At 39.4% G+C, this 18,241-nt stretch overlaps 1 protein-coding gene and 1 non-coding gene across 6 annotated transcripts in view; one reads left to right on the forward strand and one right to left on the reverse strand.

Annotated features, from left to right (window-relative positions):
• NEMF (nuclear export mediator factor) overlaps positions 1 to 18,241 on the reverse strand; it is a 75,358-nt gene that overhangs the window by 46,454 nt on the left and 10,663 nt on the right. For all 5 annotated transcript variants that reach the window (XM_024231394.3, XM_063715837.1, XM_024231393.3 and 2 more), the window contains 12 exons: positions 16,244 to 16,392; positions 13,655 to 13,722; positions 9,882 to 9,968; positions 8,933 to 9,006; positions 7,714 to 7,784; positions 7,558 to 7,633; positions 6,793 to 6,855; positions 4,848 to 4,925; positions 4,553 to 4,761; positions 4,115 to 4,306; positions 3,790 to 3,853; positions 1,397 to 1,485 (listed from right to left, as the gene is read on the reverse strand). In XM_024231394.3, the coding sequence (XP_024087162.3) occupies positions 1,397 to 1,485; positions 3,790 to 3,853; positions 4,115 to 4,306; positions 4,553 to 4,761; positions 4,848 to 4,925; positions 6,793 to 6,855; positions 7,558 to 7,633; positions 7,714 to 7,784; positions 8,933 to 9,006; positions 9,882 to 9,968; positions 13,655 to 13,722; positions 16,244 to 16,392 (1,220 nt within the window). The remainder of the gene's footprint in view (positions 1 to 1,396; positions 1,486 to 3,789; positions 3,854 to 4,114; positions 4,307 to 4,552; positions 4,762 to 4,847; positions 4,926 to 6,792; positions 6,856 to 7,557; positions 7,634 to 7,713; positions 7,785 to 8,932; positions 9,007 to 9,881; positions 9,969 to 13,654; positions 13,723 to 16,243; positions 16,393 to 18,241) is intronic.
• LOC112128848 (U6 spliceosomal RNA) lies at positions 15,254 to 15,356 on the forward strand. Its single transcript, XR_002911304.1, has one exon. It is a non-coding gene; the product is annotated as a U6 spliceosomal RNA (small nuclear RNA).

Here is an 18,241-nt window from a genome sequence, read left to right on the forward strand (position 1 = left end):
GGAAAGCAGAGATTGCAGTGAGCCAAGACTGCGCCACTGCACTCCAGCCTGGGCAATAAAAGTGAAACTCCGTCTCAAAAAAAAAGTCTGAAGAAAACATATTTTCACAGAATTCTATACTCAATTTTTTTTTTTTTAAGAGATGGGGTTCGGCATGTTGCACAGGCTAGTCTCGAACTCCAGAGGTCAAGAGGTCCACCCACCTCACCCTCCCAGAGTGCTGAGATTACAGGAATGGGCCACCGTGCCCAGCCCACTCAAACTATAAGAGTAAAATGTTTTATACATTGGAGACCTCAAAAACTTTGCTTTCTATACACCCTTTCTTGTGAAGCTTCTGGAACACACACTCTTTCGACCAAGAAAGAAGTATAAGATCCAGAAAAGAGTTTCCAAAACAGAGGAAGGTAAAGATAACTTCCAAGATAACAATAAAAGGAAAGTGTACGATGCTTAGAGAGAACCAATATAAAATTAAGTAAGTCAAAAAGCTCCAGGAGAGACTTCTGACCTCTGCAAGATGATACTGATTGAATTCCAATGTCTCAACACACTTGGAGGATAATATTTAGATAAATTAGTGATAAGAACAAAAATAAAAAGCAAATGAAATGACAATTAGTAACTCCAGGGAAGATTTTTAAAACTGAGCAAGGAAGGAAAAAGAAAACAGAATTCTATGTGGGTCAGCTATGACATATAAATTATATGACTATAATTTAAATATTTATAATGATGCCAATGCTATTAATCTTGAGAAAATTATGCTGTAACTGTGTGTGTATGTAATGGAACGGAAGTGGAAAGAGGGAAATCTTCATCTTTCCCAGTGGGAAGTTAGTAAGAATATAAAACAGAAAAATTAAGAAGTAGCAATATAAACATATTACTAAGATAAATAAAGGCAAATATCAAAAGAATCAACTAAAAGAGCTAAAAGTAGTTTCCTTCGGAGAGCAGGCAATAGCAGTAAAGGCGAGGAACTGGAGAACTAGCTGAGTGCAGAAGCGTACGCCTGTAATCCAGCACTGAGGCTGAGGCAGGAGGATCTCTTGAGCCTAGAAGTTTGAGACCAGCCTGGGCAACAAAGTGAGACCCTGCCTCTACAAAAAATTAAAAAATTAGCTGGGCACAGTGGCATGTGCCTGTAGTCTCAGCTACTTGGGAGGCTGAGGTGGGAGAACTGCTAGAGCCCAGGAGGTCAAGGCTACATGAGCCATGTTCATGCCACTGTATTCCACCCCGGGTGACGGAGACCCTGTCTCAAACAAACCGACAAAAAATTGCAGAGCTACTGGTTTTGTAACAAGCTTTGTAGAACTGTTTGACTTTTCTAAACAATGTGCATGGATAATTTTAATAAAAACAAAAACTATATTTGAAAGAGAACACTTACCAATATACTTTTCTTGCTTTTTGTATAGAGGTAACAGTCTGAACTTCTTTTAATGTTTGCTTTGTTTTCTTTTCTGCTGATTTGAATGCCTATTTATAGAAAAGAGTTTTAAAAACAATTTGTTAAGAATGTATTTAAATAACACCAAAGTAAATAATGGGGCGAGAAATTTTTTAAATGTCACAAAATGGCACAATCTACACACACACACACACAAATACGCATACTTGAAAGTAATGAAGAAATGAAAATATTTTTGCCTTAAGTATTAAAATAATCTAAACCAAAGAATTACTACATGAAAATATTTGCCCAAGACCTACAAATTAATAAATACCTTGTCATTTTCTAGATACTGAGTATCTATCAGGTGCTAGGTTCTAGGCTAGATGCCGTTAGAGATACAACAGTGAACAAGATGGACAAAGCCCCCACTCCCACCCCACTAGGTCTAGAAGAGACAACTATTAATCATATAATCCTTTAAATAAATATATAATGGTGAGTGCTTCTAAAGATGCTATAGGAATATAACAAGGAAACCTGATTTACACTGGATTATGGTCAAAGAAAGTATCTCTGAGGAGATGACATTTAAGCTGAATCCTCAACGACTAACGGGGTTATCAGGCAAAGAATAGGAAAAAGGGTACTATAAGCAAAAAAAAAAAAAGACCAGCAAGTAGTAATCAAGGGCAAAACGTCAAGAAATGAGGTTGAAGCTGTAGACAGAGGGCCAAGTCGTGATGGCCACTCATTTAACAGCTATTAAAGTGCCTACTCTGTTCCAGGCAATATTCCAGGGATTGGGATGCAGCAATGAACAACACAAAGATTCTACTTTCATGCAATCTATATTCTACAGGGAATCAAGAAAAAATATTCAAATAAACATATGTTGGGCTGTGGGGAGTGTTTTTCAAGAAGAAAATAAGGCAAAATAAAGAGAGAGATTCAGGGTAGTACTATCGTTAGTAATGTGTGGTCAAGGAAGGATTCTCTGATTAAATCTCATTTACGTAGATACGTAAATGAAGAGAGGGGTCAAACTGAAAATTCCAGGTAGAGAGAACAGCAAGGGCAAAGACCCTGAGAGGGGAGCATGTGTCATTATTTTATGAACAGCTAAGATCCCAGTGTAGCCAGAAAGAGTGTATGAGAGGAGGAATGCAGGTGATGAGGTCAGAGGGGAGGAGATCTCCTGTCCTTCTTGCAGGATAGGAGGAGGGCTCTGAATTGTATTAAGATGGGAAGCAACTGGAAGATAAAAAGGACTTCACTTTTGATTTATTTATTTTAATATATTTTTTGAGGCAGAATCTCGCTCTGTCTCCCAGGCTAGAGTGCAATGGGATGATCTCAGCTCACTGCAACCTCCACCTCCCGGGTTCATTAGATTCTCCCACCTCAGCCGCCCAAGTAGCTGAGATTACAGGTACCCGCCATCATGTCAGGCTAATTTTTGTATTTTCAGTAGATATGGGGTTTCACCATGTTGGCCAGGCTGGTCTCAAACTCCTGGCTTCAAGCGATCCACCAGCCTTGGCCTTCCAAAGTGCTGGAATTACAGGCGTCAACCACCACACCCAGTCTTCACTTTTGATTCAAAAGGATCATAATGGGGCTAGGGGTGGTGGCTCACACCTGTAATCCCAGCACTTTGCGGGGTCGAGGGTCAAGGCCTGAAGCAGGCGGATCACCTGAGGTCAGCAGTTTGAGACCAACCTGACCAACATGGTGAAACCCCGTCTCTACTAAAACTACAAAAATTAGCTGGGTGTGGTGGCGGGCGCCTGTAATCCCAGCTACTCAGGAGGCTGAGGTGGGAGAATCGCTTGAACCTGGGAGGCAGAAGTTGCAGTGAGCTGAGATCAAGCCATTGCACTCCAGCCTGAGCAATAAGAGCAAAACTCCATCTCAAAAAAAAAAAAGGGTCACAATGGCTGCTATGTGAAGAACAGACTGGAGTGGGAAAAGATGAGGAGGAGAGAGATCCAAGAGGCTACTGTCATAGTCCATGTAAACACAGAGGTGATAGGGGACTGACCAGTGGAAATAATGAGTAGTAGCCAGATTCTGGCTGTACTTTAAAGAAAGAACCAAAGGATTTACTGATGGATTGCATGATTTATGGGAAAAGAGTCCAGGATATCACAAACGTTTTTAACCTGAGTGAACAGAAAAATGAAGGTGTTATTTACTGAGATGAGGAAGAACAGGGGAGGAGCAGTCCTGGGGGGGGAAAAATACTGGAAATACATATATTTAAAGCAAAGTTAAGTTTGAAAGATACTTTTGAATTAGAAAACCTCATTTAAACAGAAGAAATAATTATGTCCATTAAATTAAGCAGGCAAAAACAACTAACATTCACTCTAAGAAATACTCAGTACCTTCTCAGCAGCTTCAACAGTCTTTTGTGTTTTCTTAGCAGCATATCTCTTGTGATCATAATACCTAGAAAAACATATTTCTCTTAAATTTTGAGTATAATATTTATTCTTCAGTTTTCTACTTAGTTCTAACTTGACAAATTCTCAAATTATACCAAACAAATCAGAACAAACTGTATAATTAACAAAACTAAATTTAAAAAAGTATCTTCACCCAAAAAAAGTATGCATATACAGGTGAAATTTTAAATTTTTTTAAATGTCCTTAATTCCTTAATTTATTGCAGATAATACTTGGCCTAAAATGTAAAGCTAAATGACTTACTTTTTGGCATTGGCATATGCTGACAAGCTGAGATCAACATCTACAAGTAAGGGCTTATTTTTCTGAGGCTTCTGCAACTGTTTACTCTTTTGTTTTTTCTTTTTTCCTTTTGGTGGTTCAGTTTCATTTTTCTCAACATTGACGTCATCATCAACATCATCATCTTCCTCCTCTGATAACAAGTATGGATTTCTATTAAAAATATTCAATAGCATTTCACTAACGTCAATGACATCACTTTTATTTTCAATTTTCTTCTTCAATAAAATTATAAATGGTTTACAGTACTGAAAGTTTCATTATTTATTTTAATCTAAATTAGTTTTCTCCTTTTCTTTGAGAATTTCAAAATACGAAGAAAAAATGTTTAATACAGTGAACAATTAAAATAACAAAATAAAGACAAGCATTAACTGCTTGACTAAGAGTCAAACTTACCTTAGCAGCATTGTAACATGGTTTGTTTGTAGTTTTAATTCTTTGATTGCACTTGCAACAGGGTCTCCTTGAGCCTGGGCTTCTTTCACAATTAACCCAATTTCTGTCCAATCTATCTGGTTAGCTAAAGCACTTCGAACTACCTGAATGGCTCTGTCAACTATTTGTAGGTTCATTTCTATGAGCTCTCCTTTCAGTTTGTCTATTTCCTTAAGAAACAAACCACACACATTTACTACATTGCCAGTTAAAGTTAACATTTTTGAAAAAGCACTGAGAAAGCCAAACATAATACCTGAGCCTGCTGAAGAGCTTCCAATCTGTTTTCGTGATCCTTTCGAACATTATCTAATTTCTTCAATGCTTGCTTTTCCTTTTATTGGCAAAACAGATTTTTTAAAAATTAGATTTCTCCTACCTCATGACATCCCTCTCTTACTTCCCAACACTCACTATCCTTACCCCATCTATGCTGTTATCTAGCTGGCTGAAGTTCCCATAGTCTACCACCCTAGGCCTATCCCACTACAATGCGTTCCATGCCCCAAAATTACTTCTCCTGTCTCCCTAACTCCCACTCCTTATATAGAAAGGGATTTTGATGACAGGTTACTATGTATATAAGATATATCCCTAATACCCTTGGCATTATTCAAACAGGCAGAAATCAAGACATTTTTTCCTACGGCACAAAAGTAAAGTTCGGGAGAAGGAATTCTTTATTTTTTTTTAATAACAGAGGCCGGGTCCCGCTATGTTGCCCAGGCTGCTCTGGAATGTCTGAGCTCAATCCTCCCACCTTGGCCTCCCAGAGTGCTGGGATTACACACCTGAGCCTCTGCACCTGGCAGGGAATGCATTCCTAAAGAGCATAAATTACCAAATGACTTTGTATTTTTTGCTACTTTTGATTTTCTCAGAACTATTTCCAGTATTTTACAGAAACTTTTTCCCCTAAATTAATAAGACAAAGGCTCATGGTAGTTATTTGACCTTCTATATGGCATTTTATCATATATAATTTACATTTCAAGGTTATCAATTGGGGGCAAAATTTCTAACACTAGTAATATCATCAATTAATGAGTATTTAAATGCTAGATGAAATATTTTTTAAAATTTAGATAAGAACAATGACTATTAAAACCCACAAAATGATCACCAAAATAAATCACTAGTATTTTGACACCCATGAAACCATGGGGTTCAGTTTACTAGCCAAAGTGCTGCCACCATGTGGTAATTACGTGATGTACATAATTCATTTGACTGGCCTACCTGCTTTGAAATTGTGCTATGATTAACTAATTTTTAAAAACTGAAGGGGAAGTGGTACAGGGATTCAAACAATTTGATTTTTTTTTCTTCTTTAAGACAGAGTCTCACTCTGTCACCCAGGCTGAAGTGCAGTCTCAGCTCATTGCAACCTCCGCCTCCCAGGATCAAACAATTCTTGTGCCTCAGGCTCCTGAGTAGCTGGACACCCATACCACACCCCGTTAATTTTTGTATTTCCAGCAGAGACAGGTTTTCACCATGTTGGCCAGGCTGTTCTCGAACTCCTGACCTCAAGTGGTCTGCCCGCCTCGGCCTCCCAAAGTGCTGGGTGCACCACCTCGCCCAGCCTCAAATAATTTGAAATTTTTGCACACATATTTTAAGACTATTTTTGAAAAAATCAAATCCCCTTCAAATCAAGAGTGACTATTAACAATTTATGAAACTGTTCTGCAGCAAACGCTCTAAAAACATGGTCAAATGTGCTGGGAAAATACTGTATATCACTTCTTTTGGAGTCATGATACACAGAAAACATATTAAGACCTAGCTTTAAAGTCCATTTAAAAAAGAAACAGTTTAATGATAAACAATATCCCCTCCTCTGGCCTATTTAAAATCTCCCTAAAACAGTATCTCCTTAACAGCAATGTTTGAGAAGCTTTGGGTTGTTCTGAGCAAACCACATTAAGGTGTAAATAATAGGCCTCACATTCCCACTGTATTTTCCTTTTTTTACAGAATATCTGAAATACTCAATGAAACAAATGAGGACATACTTTTCAACAATAAAATCCCCCATGGACCTTCTTCATAAACCTTTATCATAAATAAAGAGGCAGGTCAGAGAGTTCCCGTACTACTTCTTACACTCTTTTTAAAAGGCTACCCTTTCCTGTATCATCTACCCATCAAACCACTAAAGACTAGCTGGTTTAATATGTGCTTTTAATAATACATACCTGTTGTAAAGCTTTTAAGTCAATTTTCTGGCCTTCTATCTTGGAATAAAATTCATCCACGGCCTTATTAAAAAAACAGACAAACAACCAGCTGAAAAAAAAGCACAGTCTCTACTTCAACTTGCATACACAGAATTTTACCTTTTTTTTTTTTTTTTTTTTTTTTTGAGACAGAGTCTCGCTCTGTTGCCCAGGCTGGATTGCAGTGGCGCGATCTTGGCTCACTGCAACTTCCACCTCCCAGGTTCCAGTGATTCTCCTGCCTCAGCCTCTCAAATAGCTGGGACTACAGGTGCACCCCACCACACACCGCTAATTTTTGTAGTTTTTCGTAGAGACAGGGTTTCACTGTGTTTGCCAGGCTGGTCTTGAACTCCTGACCTCAAGTGATCTGCCTGCCTTGGCCTCCCAAAGTGCTGAGATTATAGGCATGAGCCAGCATGCCCAGCTGCATACACAGAATTTTAGATTCCATTGTGTTTCATAACACCACTCAAAGAACTTGAACAGATTTCCAGTAAATGTATTATATGGCTAAACAGTATCAAGAATCAAATGAAATTCAAATCTCTAGTCCTTCATCCTGAAATAAAGTGGCAACAATTATTTCCAACAGCCTGTATCTGTGACGACACTGATCTTTAACGCCCAGATTCACAGTGAATGTAAAGCAAGTATAGTTTCAATTTCTCAATAGAAGCAAGTTGATATTAACAGCTCATATCACGCTAACTAACTGGTAAAGGAACAGAACGGAAAACCCACCTTGTCAAATGATTCAAATTCTATATATGGACATTGTGAATGTTGAGAAAACAAGAAAGGATGAAATTCCTCATACCTGTAAAACATATTTATTATATCACATTTGAGAACATTAACAAACACCCAAAGCAAATTGACCCATGCCTATATGCTTACGTGAGTATGTCTTCAACTGGTTTATCTGCTTCCAAGCTTGGTTTTATTTCTCTTTTCTGAATGATATATCCCTACAAAAATGCAATATTAAAATCATTCCTATTCATAATTAACAAAGATTTACTTACTTTTTTTTTTTTATACAGTCTCGCTCGCTCTGTCACCCAGGCTGGAGTGCAGTGGTGTATTCTCAGCTCACTGCAACCTCTGCCTCCCGGGTTCAAGCGATTCTCATGCCTCAGCCTCCCAAGTAGCTGGGATTATAGGTGTGTGCCACCATACCTGGCTAATTTTTGTATTTTTAGTAGAGACAAAGGTTTTGCCATGATGGCCAGGGTGGTGTCAAACTCTTGGTCTCAAGTGATCTGCCCACCTTGGCCTCCAAAAGTGCTGAGATCACAGGTGTGAGCCACCGCAACTAAAGATTTAGTTTCTGTGACTGATATTAATTTGCACCTAATCCAAAGGTTTACTTTCTATGACTGATATTAATTTTAATTTTCTATAAATAGAGTTATACTTTGAAAAGGGAAGAAAAACACTCATAAGCTACGGGGTAATTCAAAAAATATTTAATGGTTGAGAGCTATAAATCACAACATTTTTGAAAAGGGCTGACAAATGAAAATGTGCTTCTCTATCTAAAACAACTAAAGAAATAATTGTAAATTCCTCAACTTTTCTGAAGAGCCGATACTAACCTGACATTGTACTTTCTATAAAAGACAGGGAACAGAAAAAAACTTACAAACCAACAAAAACTTTTAAAACACTATCCTGGGCCGGGTGCAGTGGCCCATGTCTATAATTCCAGCACTTTGGGAGGCCAAGGTGGGCAGATCACTTGAGGTCAGGAATTCGAGACCAGCCTGGCCAACACGGTGAAACCTCATCTCTACTGAAAATATAAAAACTGTCCAGGCATGGTGGCACGTGCCTGTAGTCCCAGCTACTCGGGAGGCTGAGACAGGAGAATCACTTCAACCAGGGAAGTAGAGGTTGCAGTGAGCCAAGATCATGCCACTGCACTCCAGCCTGGATAACAGAGCAAGACTGTCTCAAAAAACAAAACAAAAAAACTATCCTGGAATAAGCATATTACAGATAACAATTTTCCAAATTAAAATAAAATGTATATATAATGATCCTTTAATGAACATTTAATTTCTGAAAACCCAAATAAATCACAACAATATATAGTAAGTATACATGGTGCTACCTTCCCACTGAAGTTGGATGTTGTTTTCATATAGTCTTCTGCTTTCTGCAGAGAAACAAGTACTTTTTCAATATCTAATGGTGGGGGGAAAAAAAGGAAAAAAGGAGTGCCAATCAAGTGTCAATTAACCATGGCTAAACAACTATGTAGAAAAACAGGAAAGTGCTTACGAAATAATGTAGCATTCAAGAAAATTAGAGATAGTGATTTCATGTTTACAATCAGTATATATGGATATATGGTTACATTTTGAACAGCCTGTTGTCCAAGTAGCTTTTATTGAATCATCCACCTTTCCCTTCATGACCTGAAAGGAACTTTGTTCACAATCTAAATTCCCATATTATTTCAAACTATTTTTGGAATCCTTATGCTATTCCTTCTCCAAAAACTTATAGTTTTAATTACTAGAGCTTCATATTTTAATCCGTGAAGGGTTACACAGACAGTAATAATAGTAAATCATTACTAGTATTTTCCAGAGTTATCCTGAACATTTTCACATGCTTTTCCTCCATATAAACATCAGAATCACTTTATAAAAACAAACAAAAACAAAACACCACCACCAGCACCTGTTGTCATTTTATGAGTGCACTGATTTAGTATATTGCAGAAACTAAAACATTCACTAAAATCTCATTCAATTTTTTTTTTTTGAGAGTGGTGATATTTGTTTTTGTGGGTTTTTTTGAGATGGGAGTCTCACTCTGTTGCTCAGGCTGGAGTGCAGTGGTGCAGTCACCACCCACTGCAGCCTCAAACACCCAGGCTTAAGTGATCCTCCCACCTTAGCCTCCCAAAGTGCTGGGATTGCAGGCATGAGCCACTGTGCCCGGTCAAATGTTTTTCATTCTAGAACCACCTGCTCCCTTATTACTTTCCCAGAGAAAATTTTCATAGTTTAAAAAAAAACGAAATAAATGAAAAATGTACCATGCAGACATACCTTTAGTTTCAAGTTTTTCATCCACTTTGACATTACCCGAGAATCCATTTTCTATAAGACAGTGTTCAATGAGAGCTGGTCCATAGGCTATAAATGCAGAGGATATTACTTTTAGTATTTTCCTATAAATTCTTTTTTGTTTTTGTTTTTTGAGATGGAGTTTTACCCGTCGCCCAGGCCGGAGTGCAATGGTGCAATCTTGGCTCACTGCAACCTCCACCTCCCACCTCCTGCCTCAGCCTCCTGAGTAGCTGGGATCACAAGCACCCACCATCATGCCCAGCTAATTTTTGTATTTTTAGTAGGGACAGGGTTTCACCATGTTGTCCAGGCTGGTCTCGAACTCCTAACCTCAGGTGATCCACTCACCTTGACCTCCAAAAGTGCTGAGATTACAGGTGTGAGCCACCATGACCCAGCCTAAAATTTAACATTCAAAATACAGCACAAATTTATATCCCAATATCAATGATCTACTCAATAACAGTGGCTGGTGAAAACAATAAGTTTACTTATTTTGAAGTGTTACTTAGAAATGACAATTCCAGTTCTTAGACTGGGTGCGGTGGCTCACGCCTATAATCCCAGCACTTTGGGAGGCCGAGGCAGGTGGATCACCTGAGGTCAGGAGCTGGAGACCAGCCTGACCAACATGGAGAAACCCCGTCTCTACTAAGAATACAATAAATTAGCCGGGCGTGGTGGCACATGCCTGTAATCCCAGCTACTCGGGAGGCTGAGGCAGGAGAATCACTTGAACCCGGGAGGCAGAGGCTGTGGCGAGCCAAGATCGTGCCATTGCACTGCAGCCTGGGCAACAAGAGTGAAACTCTGTCTCCCACCCCACCCCCCGATCCAAAAAAAAAAAGAAATGACAATTCTAGTCCTTAAAGAAATTTGAGACTACAATTAACTTACAAAAGTCAGTGCAAGTTATAGGAATTTAATGGGCTTCAACCACAATGAGGACTTATCCCTGGAATGCAAGGTTGGTTTGGCAACCAAAAACTGGTTAATATAATACTTCATATTGATAAAATAAAGGAAAAAAGCCATATATATCATTTCAGTAGATGCAGAAAAAGCATTTGACAAAATTAAACACTAATTCCTAATAAAAACTCTCAATAAACTAGGAATAGAGGGAGCATTCTCAACCTTATAAGGACAGCTATGAAAAACCTACAGCTAACATGATAATTACTGGTGAAGGACTGAATATTATCCCCCTAAGATCAGGAACAAGGAAAGAATATTCAGTCTCACACTGCTATTCAACATTGTACTGGAGGCTGTAGCTAGCACAATAAGGCAAATTAATTAATAGCATTCAGATTCTAAAGGAAGAAATAAAGCATCCTTATTCACAGATGACATGATCCTGTATGTTAAAAAATCCTAAGGAACCCACAAAAAAACCCTACTAGAATGAATAATCAAGTTTATCAGGTTTGCAGGATACAAAAACCAATATATAGAAATCAACTGTATTTCTATGCAAAAATGAAATTAAGAAAACAATTCCACTGACAATAGCATGAAAAAGAATAGAATGTTTAGGAATAAATCTAACTGAGAGAAATTAAAGATCTAAATAAACAGTCAGACATTCTCTCTTCATAGAAGACTCAATGCAGTTAAAACGGCAATTCTCCCCAAACTGATCCACAGACTTAATGTAATCCTTACCAGGCCAGGCAGTGGCTCACAGCTGTAATCAAGACCAGCCTGGCCAAGAAGGTGAAAACCCATCTCTACTAAAAACACAAAACTTAGTGGGTGTAGTGGCACACACTTGTAATCCCAGCTACGTGGGAGGCTGAGGCAAGACAATCACTTGAACCCAGGAAGTGGAGGTTGCAGTGAGCTGAGATCATGCCACTGCACTCCAGCCTGGGCAACAGAATGAGATTGTCTCAAATAACAGTAATAATGTAATCCTTATCAAAATCCTACGAGGCTTTTTTCGTAGAAAGTAACAAGTCAACTCTAAATTTTATAAGGAAATGCTGGCCGAGCGCAGTTGCTCATGCCTGTAATCTCAGCACTTTGGGAGGCTGAGGCGGGCAGATTGCTTGAGTTCAGGAGTTCGAGACCAACCTGGACAACATAGTAAAACCCTGTCTCTACCAAAAAATAGAAAAATTAGCCAGGGGTTCATTCCTGTAGTCCCAGCTACTTGTGGGGCTGAGGCAGGAGGATGGCCTGAACCTGGGAGGTTGAAGCTGCAGTGAGCAGTGTTCGTGGCACCGCACTTCAGCCTGGGCAACAGAGCGAGACCCTTGGGAAATGCAAAAGATCTTTTGAAATGCCAAATGCCAAAACTCTTTTGAAAAAAAAAAGTGAACAGTTAGAGGACATGTAAGTTGAGTATCCCTTATGTGATGTGCTGGGATAGAAGTGTTTCAGATTTCAGATTTTTTCACATTTTGGAATATTTGCATATACATAATGAGATATCTTGGGGATGCAACCCAAGTGTAAACACAAAATTCATTTATGACTTTACACAATATAGCCTGGAGGTGATTTTATACAATATTTTAAATAATTCTGTATAGCTGTCACATAAGGTCAGTGTGGAATTTTCCACCTGTGGCATCATGTCTGTGTTCAAAAAGTTTCAGACTTCAGGCCAGGCACGGTGGCTCACACCTGTAATCCCAGCACTTTGGGAGGCCAAGGCAGGTGGATCACGAGGTCAAGAGATCAAGACCATCCTGGCCAACATGGTGAAACCCCATCTCTACTAAAAATACAAAAAAAATTAGCTGAACGTGGTGGCATGCGCCTGTAGTCCCAGCTACTCAGGAGGCTGAGGCAGGAGAATTGCTTGAACCCGGGAGGCAGAGGTTGCAGTGAGCTGAGACTGCACCACTGCACTCCAGCCTGGTGACAGAGACAGACTCTGTCTCAAAAATAATTAATAATTTTAGGCTTAAGATTTTCACATTAGTAATGTTCAACCTGTACTACCTGATTTCAAACATAACAGAAATTTGCCAGGGGAAGGCCAAGTGTGGTGGCTCACGTCTATAATCCCAGCAATTTGGGTGGCCAAGGTGGGTGGATTGCTTGAGCTCAGAGTTTGAGACCAGCCTGGGCAACATAATGAGACTCTACTTCTAAAACAAACAAAAAAATAAATTAAAAAAGAAAAGAAATTTGCATTTGCCAGGGAGACACTGGCTTAAACATACAAATTTTACACATGCTTTACTAACAGTTGGAAAGTTCTAAAGATAACTTTTGAATGCATTCTAATTTCATAAGAGAGGAAGAGTAACTCTCTAGTGCTCAGTAATCAATGGTACGTGCCTCCCTCTATGTCTTCTCTAGATTCCTTAATATAGGTCTAAGTGATGATCTTCTCAAGTACAAAAGTGTATTGGGATCAAAAATGCTTATTGGGATCAAAAGGACCTGTCAGATGCTGGGATGCCCTGAGACCCACCAATTAAAAAAAACAAAACAAAAAACTAAGCTAACTAGTTATTAAATCAAAGACTCACAATGAAAAAATCTGATTTCTTAGAATACTACCATTAGCACTGAAGTACTAGATAACACAATCTGCATTGCTTTTAAATAAAACCTAATAGATAAAGCTCAAACTTCATGTGGTTTAACTTCTCTTTCTTTGACAATAAACTCCTACTTACTCCAAGGATCACTTGTTCAAATTTTCTAATAAAACCATAAAAGATTTGAATATATTCCTGAAAACCACACTGTCTTGCAAACATTTCACTGCTATTTGCAGGAATACTCACGAAGTAATGGGTTAAGCACCCTCTTCAGTAGTTCACCCTTAGGTGCGCTGGCTACTATTTCAGTCAACCTGTGAAACAAAATTGACATGCCTCTTACTATCATATATTAAATAAACCTTACAGCAATCTTCATATTCATACTACTTTCATCTGTATCAGTTCACCTGGTCTTTACAATAATCTGAAACATAACAGGAATTCGTCCTCCTGTTGTAAGAAAATGGATCATAAAAGTAATTTATCCAAGATTAACAGGTTCTTGAATGGCAGTTTTCTAAGAGAAACCAGTATTTTTTCGACCAAGGCATATTGTCAGCAATGTGCCCACATATAAATGACATAAAAATGACATTTTTCTGTAAAAGTTAAATGTTTGTAAATTTTCATGCCATACCTTAATATCCAAAATGGCTTTACCTAATTAAGCATCGAACAACTTTTTGTTTGTTTGTTTTTGTTTTGTTTTTTGAGACGGCGTCTTGCTCTGTCACCCAGGCTGGAGTGCAGTGGCCCGATCTCGGCTCACTGCAAGCTCCGCCTGCGGGGTTCATGCCATTCTCCTGCCTCAGCCTCCCGAGTAGCTAGGACTACAGGCGCCCGCCACCACACCCAGCTAATTTTTTGTATTTTTAGTAGAGACGGGGTTTCACCGTGTTAGCCAGGATGGTCTCAATCTCCTGACCTTGTGATCTTCCCGCCTCAGCCTCCCAAAGCAGTGGGATTACAGGCATGAGCCACCGCACCCAGCCAGTATCTAACAACTTTTAAGAATGCTGTACATCAGTGTGGTCCCCATACCAGCATCAGCATTACCTGAGAACTAGTTAGAAATGCAAATTCCTGGGTCCTAGACTAGATCTACTGAATTAGCAGACGGTGGGGGTGGCAATCTATGTTTTAGCAAGCCCTCCAGGTAATGCTGATGCATGTAAATTTTTTTAATTTTTTTTATTTTTGAGACAGAGTTTTGCTCTGTTGCCAAGGCTGGAGTGCAATGGTGCAATCTCGTCTCACTGCAACCTCTGCCTCCTGGGTTCAAGAGATTCTCCTGCCTCAGCCTCCCAAATAGCTGAAATTACAGGCATGCACCACCATGCCCGGCTAATTTTATTTTTTTTAAATTTAGTAGAGTTGGAGTTTCACCATGTTGGTCAGGCTGGTCTGAACTCCTGACCTCAGGTGATCCATCCTCCTCGGCCTCCCAAAGTGCTGGAATTACAGGCGTGAGCCACCGTGCCTGATCAACTTTATTTATTTATTTAATGTAGGCTAGTTAAGTGAAGCAGTGGGAGTGGAGAAGGAACAAAGAAATGATGTATGTTAAACTTTAGGAACCACTGCTGTAGAATATGAGTCAGCAGGGCCTTCCAGCTAGCTGGAATAAAGCTGAAATACAAAATAAGTGATGAATACAGCTACAATCATCACTTTACCTCACACTACACTTCCCTTTTTCTTATGTAAACCAGAATTTCTCTCCCTTTGCCCTCTGCACAAGATACCCATCTGTCTTCTCACAGAGTAGCTAATAAGTCTCCTCAATTTACCAAGAAATCATAACTATTTGAAGTAACCCAAAACTTAGCTAAAAAACACATTGGGCTCGCTTCGGCAACACATATACTAAAATTAGAACGAAACAGAGATTAGCACGACCCCTGCACAAGGATGACATGAAATTTGTTAAGTGTTCCATATTTTTTAATTTTAAATTTTAAATTTTAAAAAATTAAAATGAAAAAGAAAGACATTGGCTGGGCCCAGTCGCTCATACCTGTAACTCCAACACTTTAGAAGGCTGAAGTGGGAGGACTGCTAAAGCCACAAGTTCGAGACCAACCTGGGCAACAAAGCAAGACCCCATGTCTACAAAAAAAATTTAAAAATTAGCCAGGCATTGTGGTGTGCTCCTGTAGTTCCACCTACTTGGGAGGCTGAGGCAGGAGGATTGCTTGAGCCCAGGAGTTCAAGACTGCAGTGAGCTATGATCACGCCAACTGCACTCCAGCCTCAGGGAAGGGGGAGTGAGACACCACCTCTAAAAAAACTAAAGACAACCGAGTGCAGTGGCTCATGCCTGTAATCCCAGCACTTTGGGAGGCTGAGGCAGGCAGATTGCCTGAGGTCAGGAGATCAAGACCAGTATGGCTAACATGGTGAAACCCCATCTCTACTAAAAATACAAAAATTAGCTGGGCGTGGTGGCGCACGCCTGTAGTCCCAGCTACTCAGGAGGATGAGGCAGGAGAATCGCTTGAACCTGGGATGCAGAGGTTGCAGTGAGCTGAGATTGTGCCACTGCACTCCAGCCTGAGCAACAGAGCAAGACTCCGTCTCCAAAAAAAAAAACACCTAAAGACATACATTTGCCTCTCCCAAATAAGGCTTAATTGCTTACATGCACATTTATGTAGTTCAAACAGTCTAAATTGAGTTATGCTATCTAAGTAAAACAAAATATTTTATCTCAGTTCTTTCACGTTCTGACATATGACCCATTTTACCTTTTTTTTAAGAGACAGGGTCTCATTATGTTGCCCAGTACATTTTAATACAATATGAAATGTGTTTAAAAACAAAACACTTTACCTTTCCAAAGTAAGCAAAGGTTCAGCAGCTCTAGCATGATCAAGTGGATAGCGTTCACGAACAGCAAATTTAACATCATCTGCCTCATCAGTTCGAAACCTTAGAATATTTAAAATTACGTACTCATAATCTGTAAGAACAATGTTCCCCTGCAATAGAATAAAATACAATTTAGTGCTCTTTCAAATCATTTTTGAGGCTGGGCACAGTGGCTCACACCTGTAGCCCCAGCACTGTGGAAGGCCGAGGCGGGCAGATCACTTGAGGTCAGGACTTTGAGACCAGCCTGGCCAACATGGTGAAATTCCATCTCTACTAAAAATACAAAAGTTAGCCAAGTGTGGTGGTGAGTGCCTATAATCCCAGCTACTTGGGAGGCTGAGGCAAGAGAATCACTTGTATCTGGGAGGTGGAGGTTGCAGTGAGTCAAGATCGCACCACTGCATTCCAGGCTGGGCAACAAGAGCAAACTCTTGTCTCAAAAAAAAAAAAAAAGAAATAAAAAAACAAAACAAAACAGAAAAAAACAAAGCAAATCATTTTTGAAACTACTTAAAAATTGAGAAAGAAGCCAGGCGTGGTGGCTCACGCCTATAATCCCAGCACTTTGGGAGGCCGAGGCGGGAGGATCACCTGAGGTCGGGAGTTCAAAACCAGCTTGACCAACATGGAGAAACCCTGTCTCTACTAAAAATACAAAATTAGTTGGGCATGTTGGTGCATGCCTGTAATCCCAGCCACTTGGGAGACTGAGGCATGAGAATCGCTTGAACCTGGGAGGCGGAGGTTGTAGTGAGCTGAGACTGTGCCATTGCACTCCAGCCTGGGCAACAAGAGCGAAACTCTGTCTTAAAAAAAAAAAAAAAAAAAAAAATTGAGAAAGAAAATGTGGTCAATTTCAGAAGCCAGCCAGGCAAGGAACATATTACACTTTCACCTGCAATTTGTCTTTTAATATTAATAGTTACATGGCAAGAGCAATATAGTTAGTTATACCAATTGCCCACATATTTCCACATTTGGTAATGTAGCCCAATGAAGTAACTCCAACACTCCAGTAAAACCAAAGGCAATATGCTTAAAGATGTTCACTGAATGGCTGGGCATGGGGACTCACGCCTGTAATCCCAGCACTTTGGGAGGCTGAGGCGGGCGGATCACCTGAGGTCTGGAGTTCAAGACCAGTCTGACCAACATGGAGAAACCCTGTCTCTACTAAAAATACAAAATTAGCCAGGCGTGGTGGTGCATGCCTGTAATCCCAGCTACTCAGGAGGCTGAGGCAGGAGAATGGCTTGAACCTGGGAGGCGGAGGTTGCTGTGAGCCGAGATCACGCCATTGCACTCCAGCCTGGGCAACAAGAGCGAAACTCCGTCTCAAAAAAAAAGATGTTCACTGAAATTTATTTACAATAGAAAAAAAAGCCCAAACAGCCTAAATGTAAAAGTTAGGGAAATTAAATTATGATAGCTCAACACAACAAAATAGTAGAAAGAGGTTACCTAATGGAAACAATGTTAAAAAAAAAAAAAAAAGGAAAATATAAATAATGTTAGGTAAAACATAGCAAAGACACACAGAAAAGTTGTAGCCTAGAAAATGGAAGGCATATGTAGGCTAAAATGAAATTACTTCTTAAAGATTTAGAATTAAAGACTTTTTAAAATTTAATATTGCTAGATAACCTTTTCAATAAAAAAGAAGGGGGAACATAATGAAAATAAAGCTAACAAAAGAATACCACCTTCCAAATTTATTACTGACAGTGAAGATAAGAGTTACTTTACAGGTGTAATTAAAATACAAAGAAGCATCCATGAAAATAGTCAAAAATGCCTTACAACTGCTTACAAGATAGTCACAGAATACGGTGGGAGTAATCCCAAATTCATCTGAAATGACAGGTTGCAACATAAGTGGCTTCAGTAAATGTAGCCACCATTTACCTTGGTTAGAGAGATAGATAACCAGAAATTACTAAGTGCTGAAAAACTAGT

The sequence above is a fragment of the Pongo abelii genome, chromosome 15, assembly GCF_028885655.2.
Source record: "Pongo abelii isolate AG06213 chromosome 15, NHGRI_mPonAbe1-v2.0_pri, whole genome shotgun sequence".
Classification (NCBI taxonomy): domain Eukaryota; kingdom Metazoa; phylum Chordata; class Mammalia; order Primates; family Hominidae; genus Pongo; species Pongo abelii.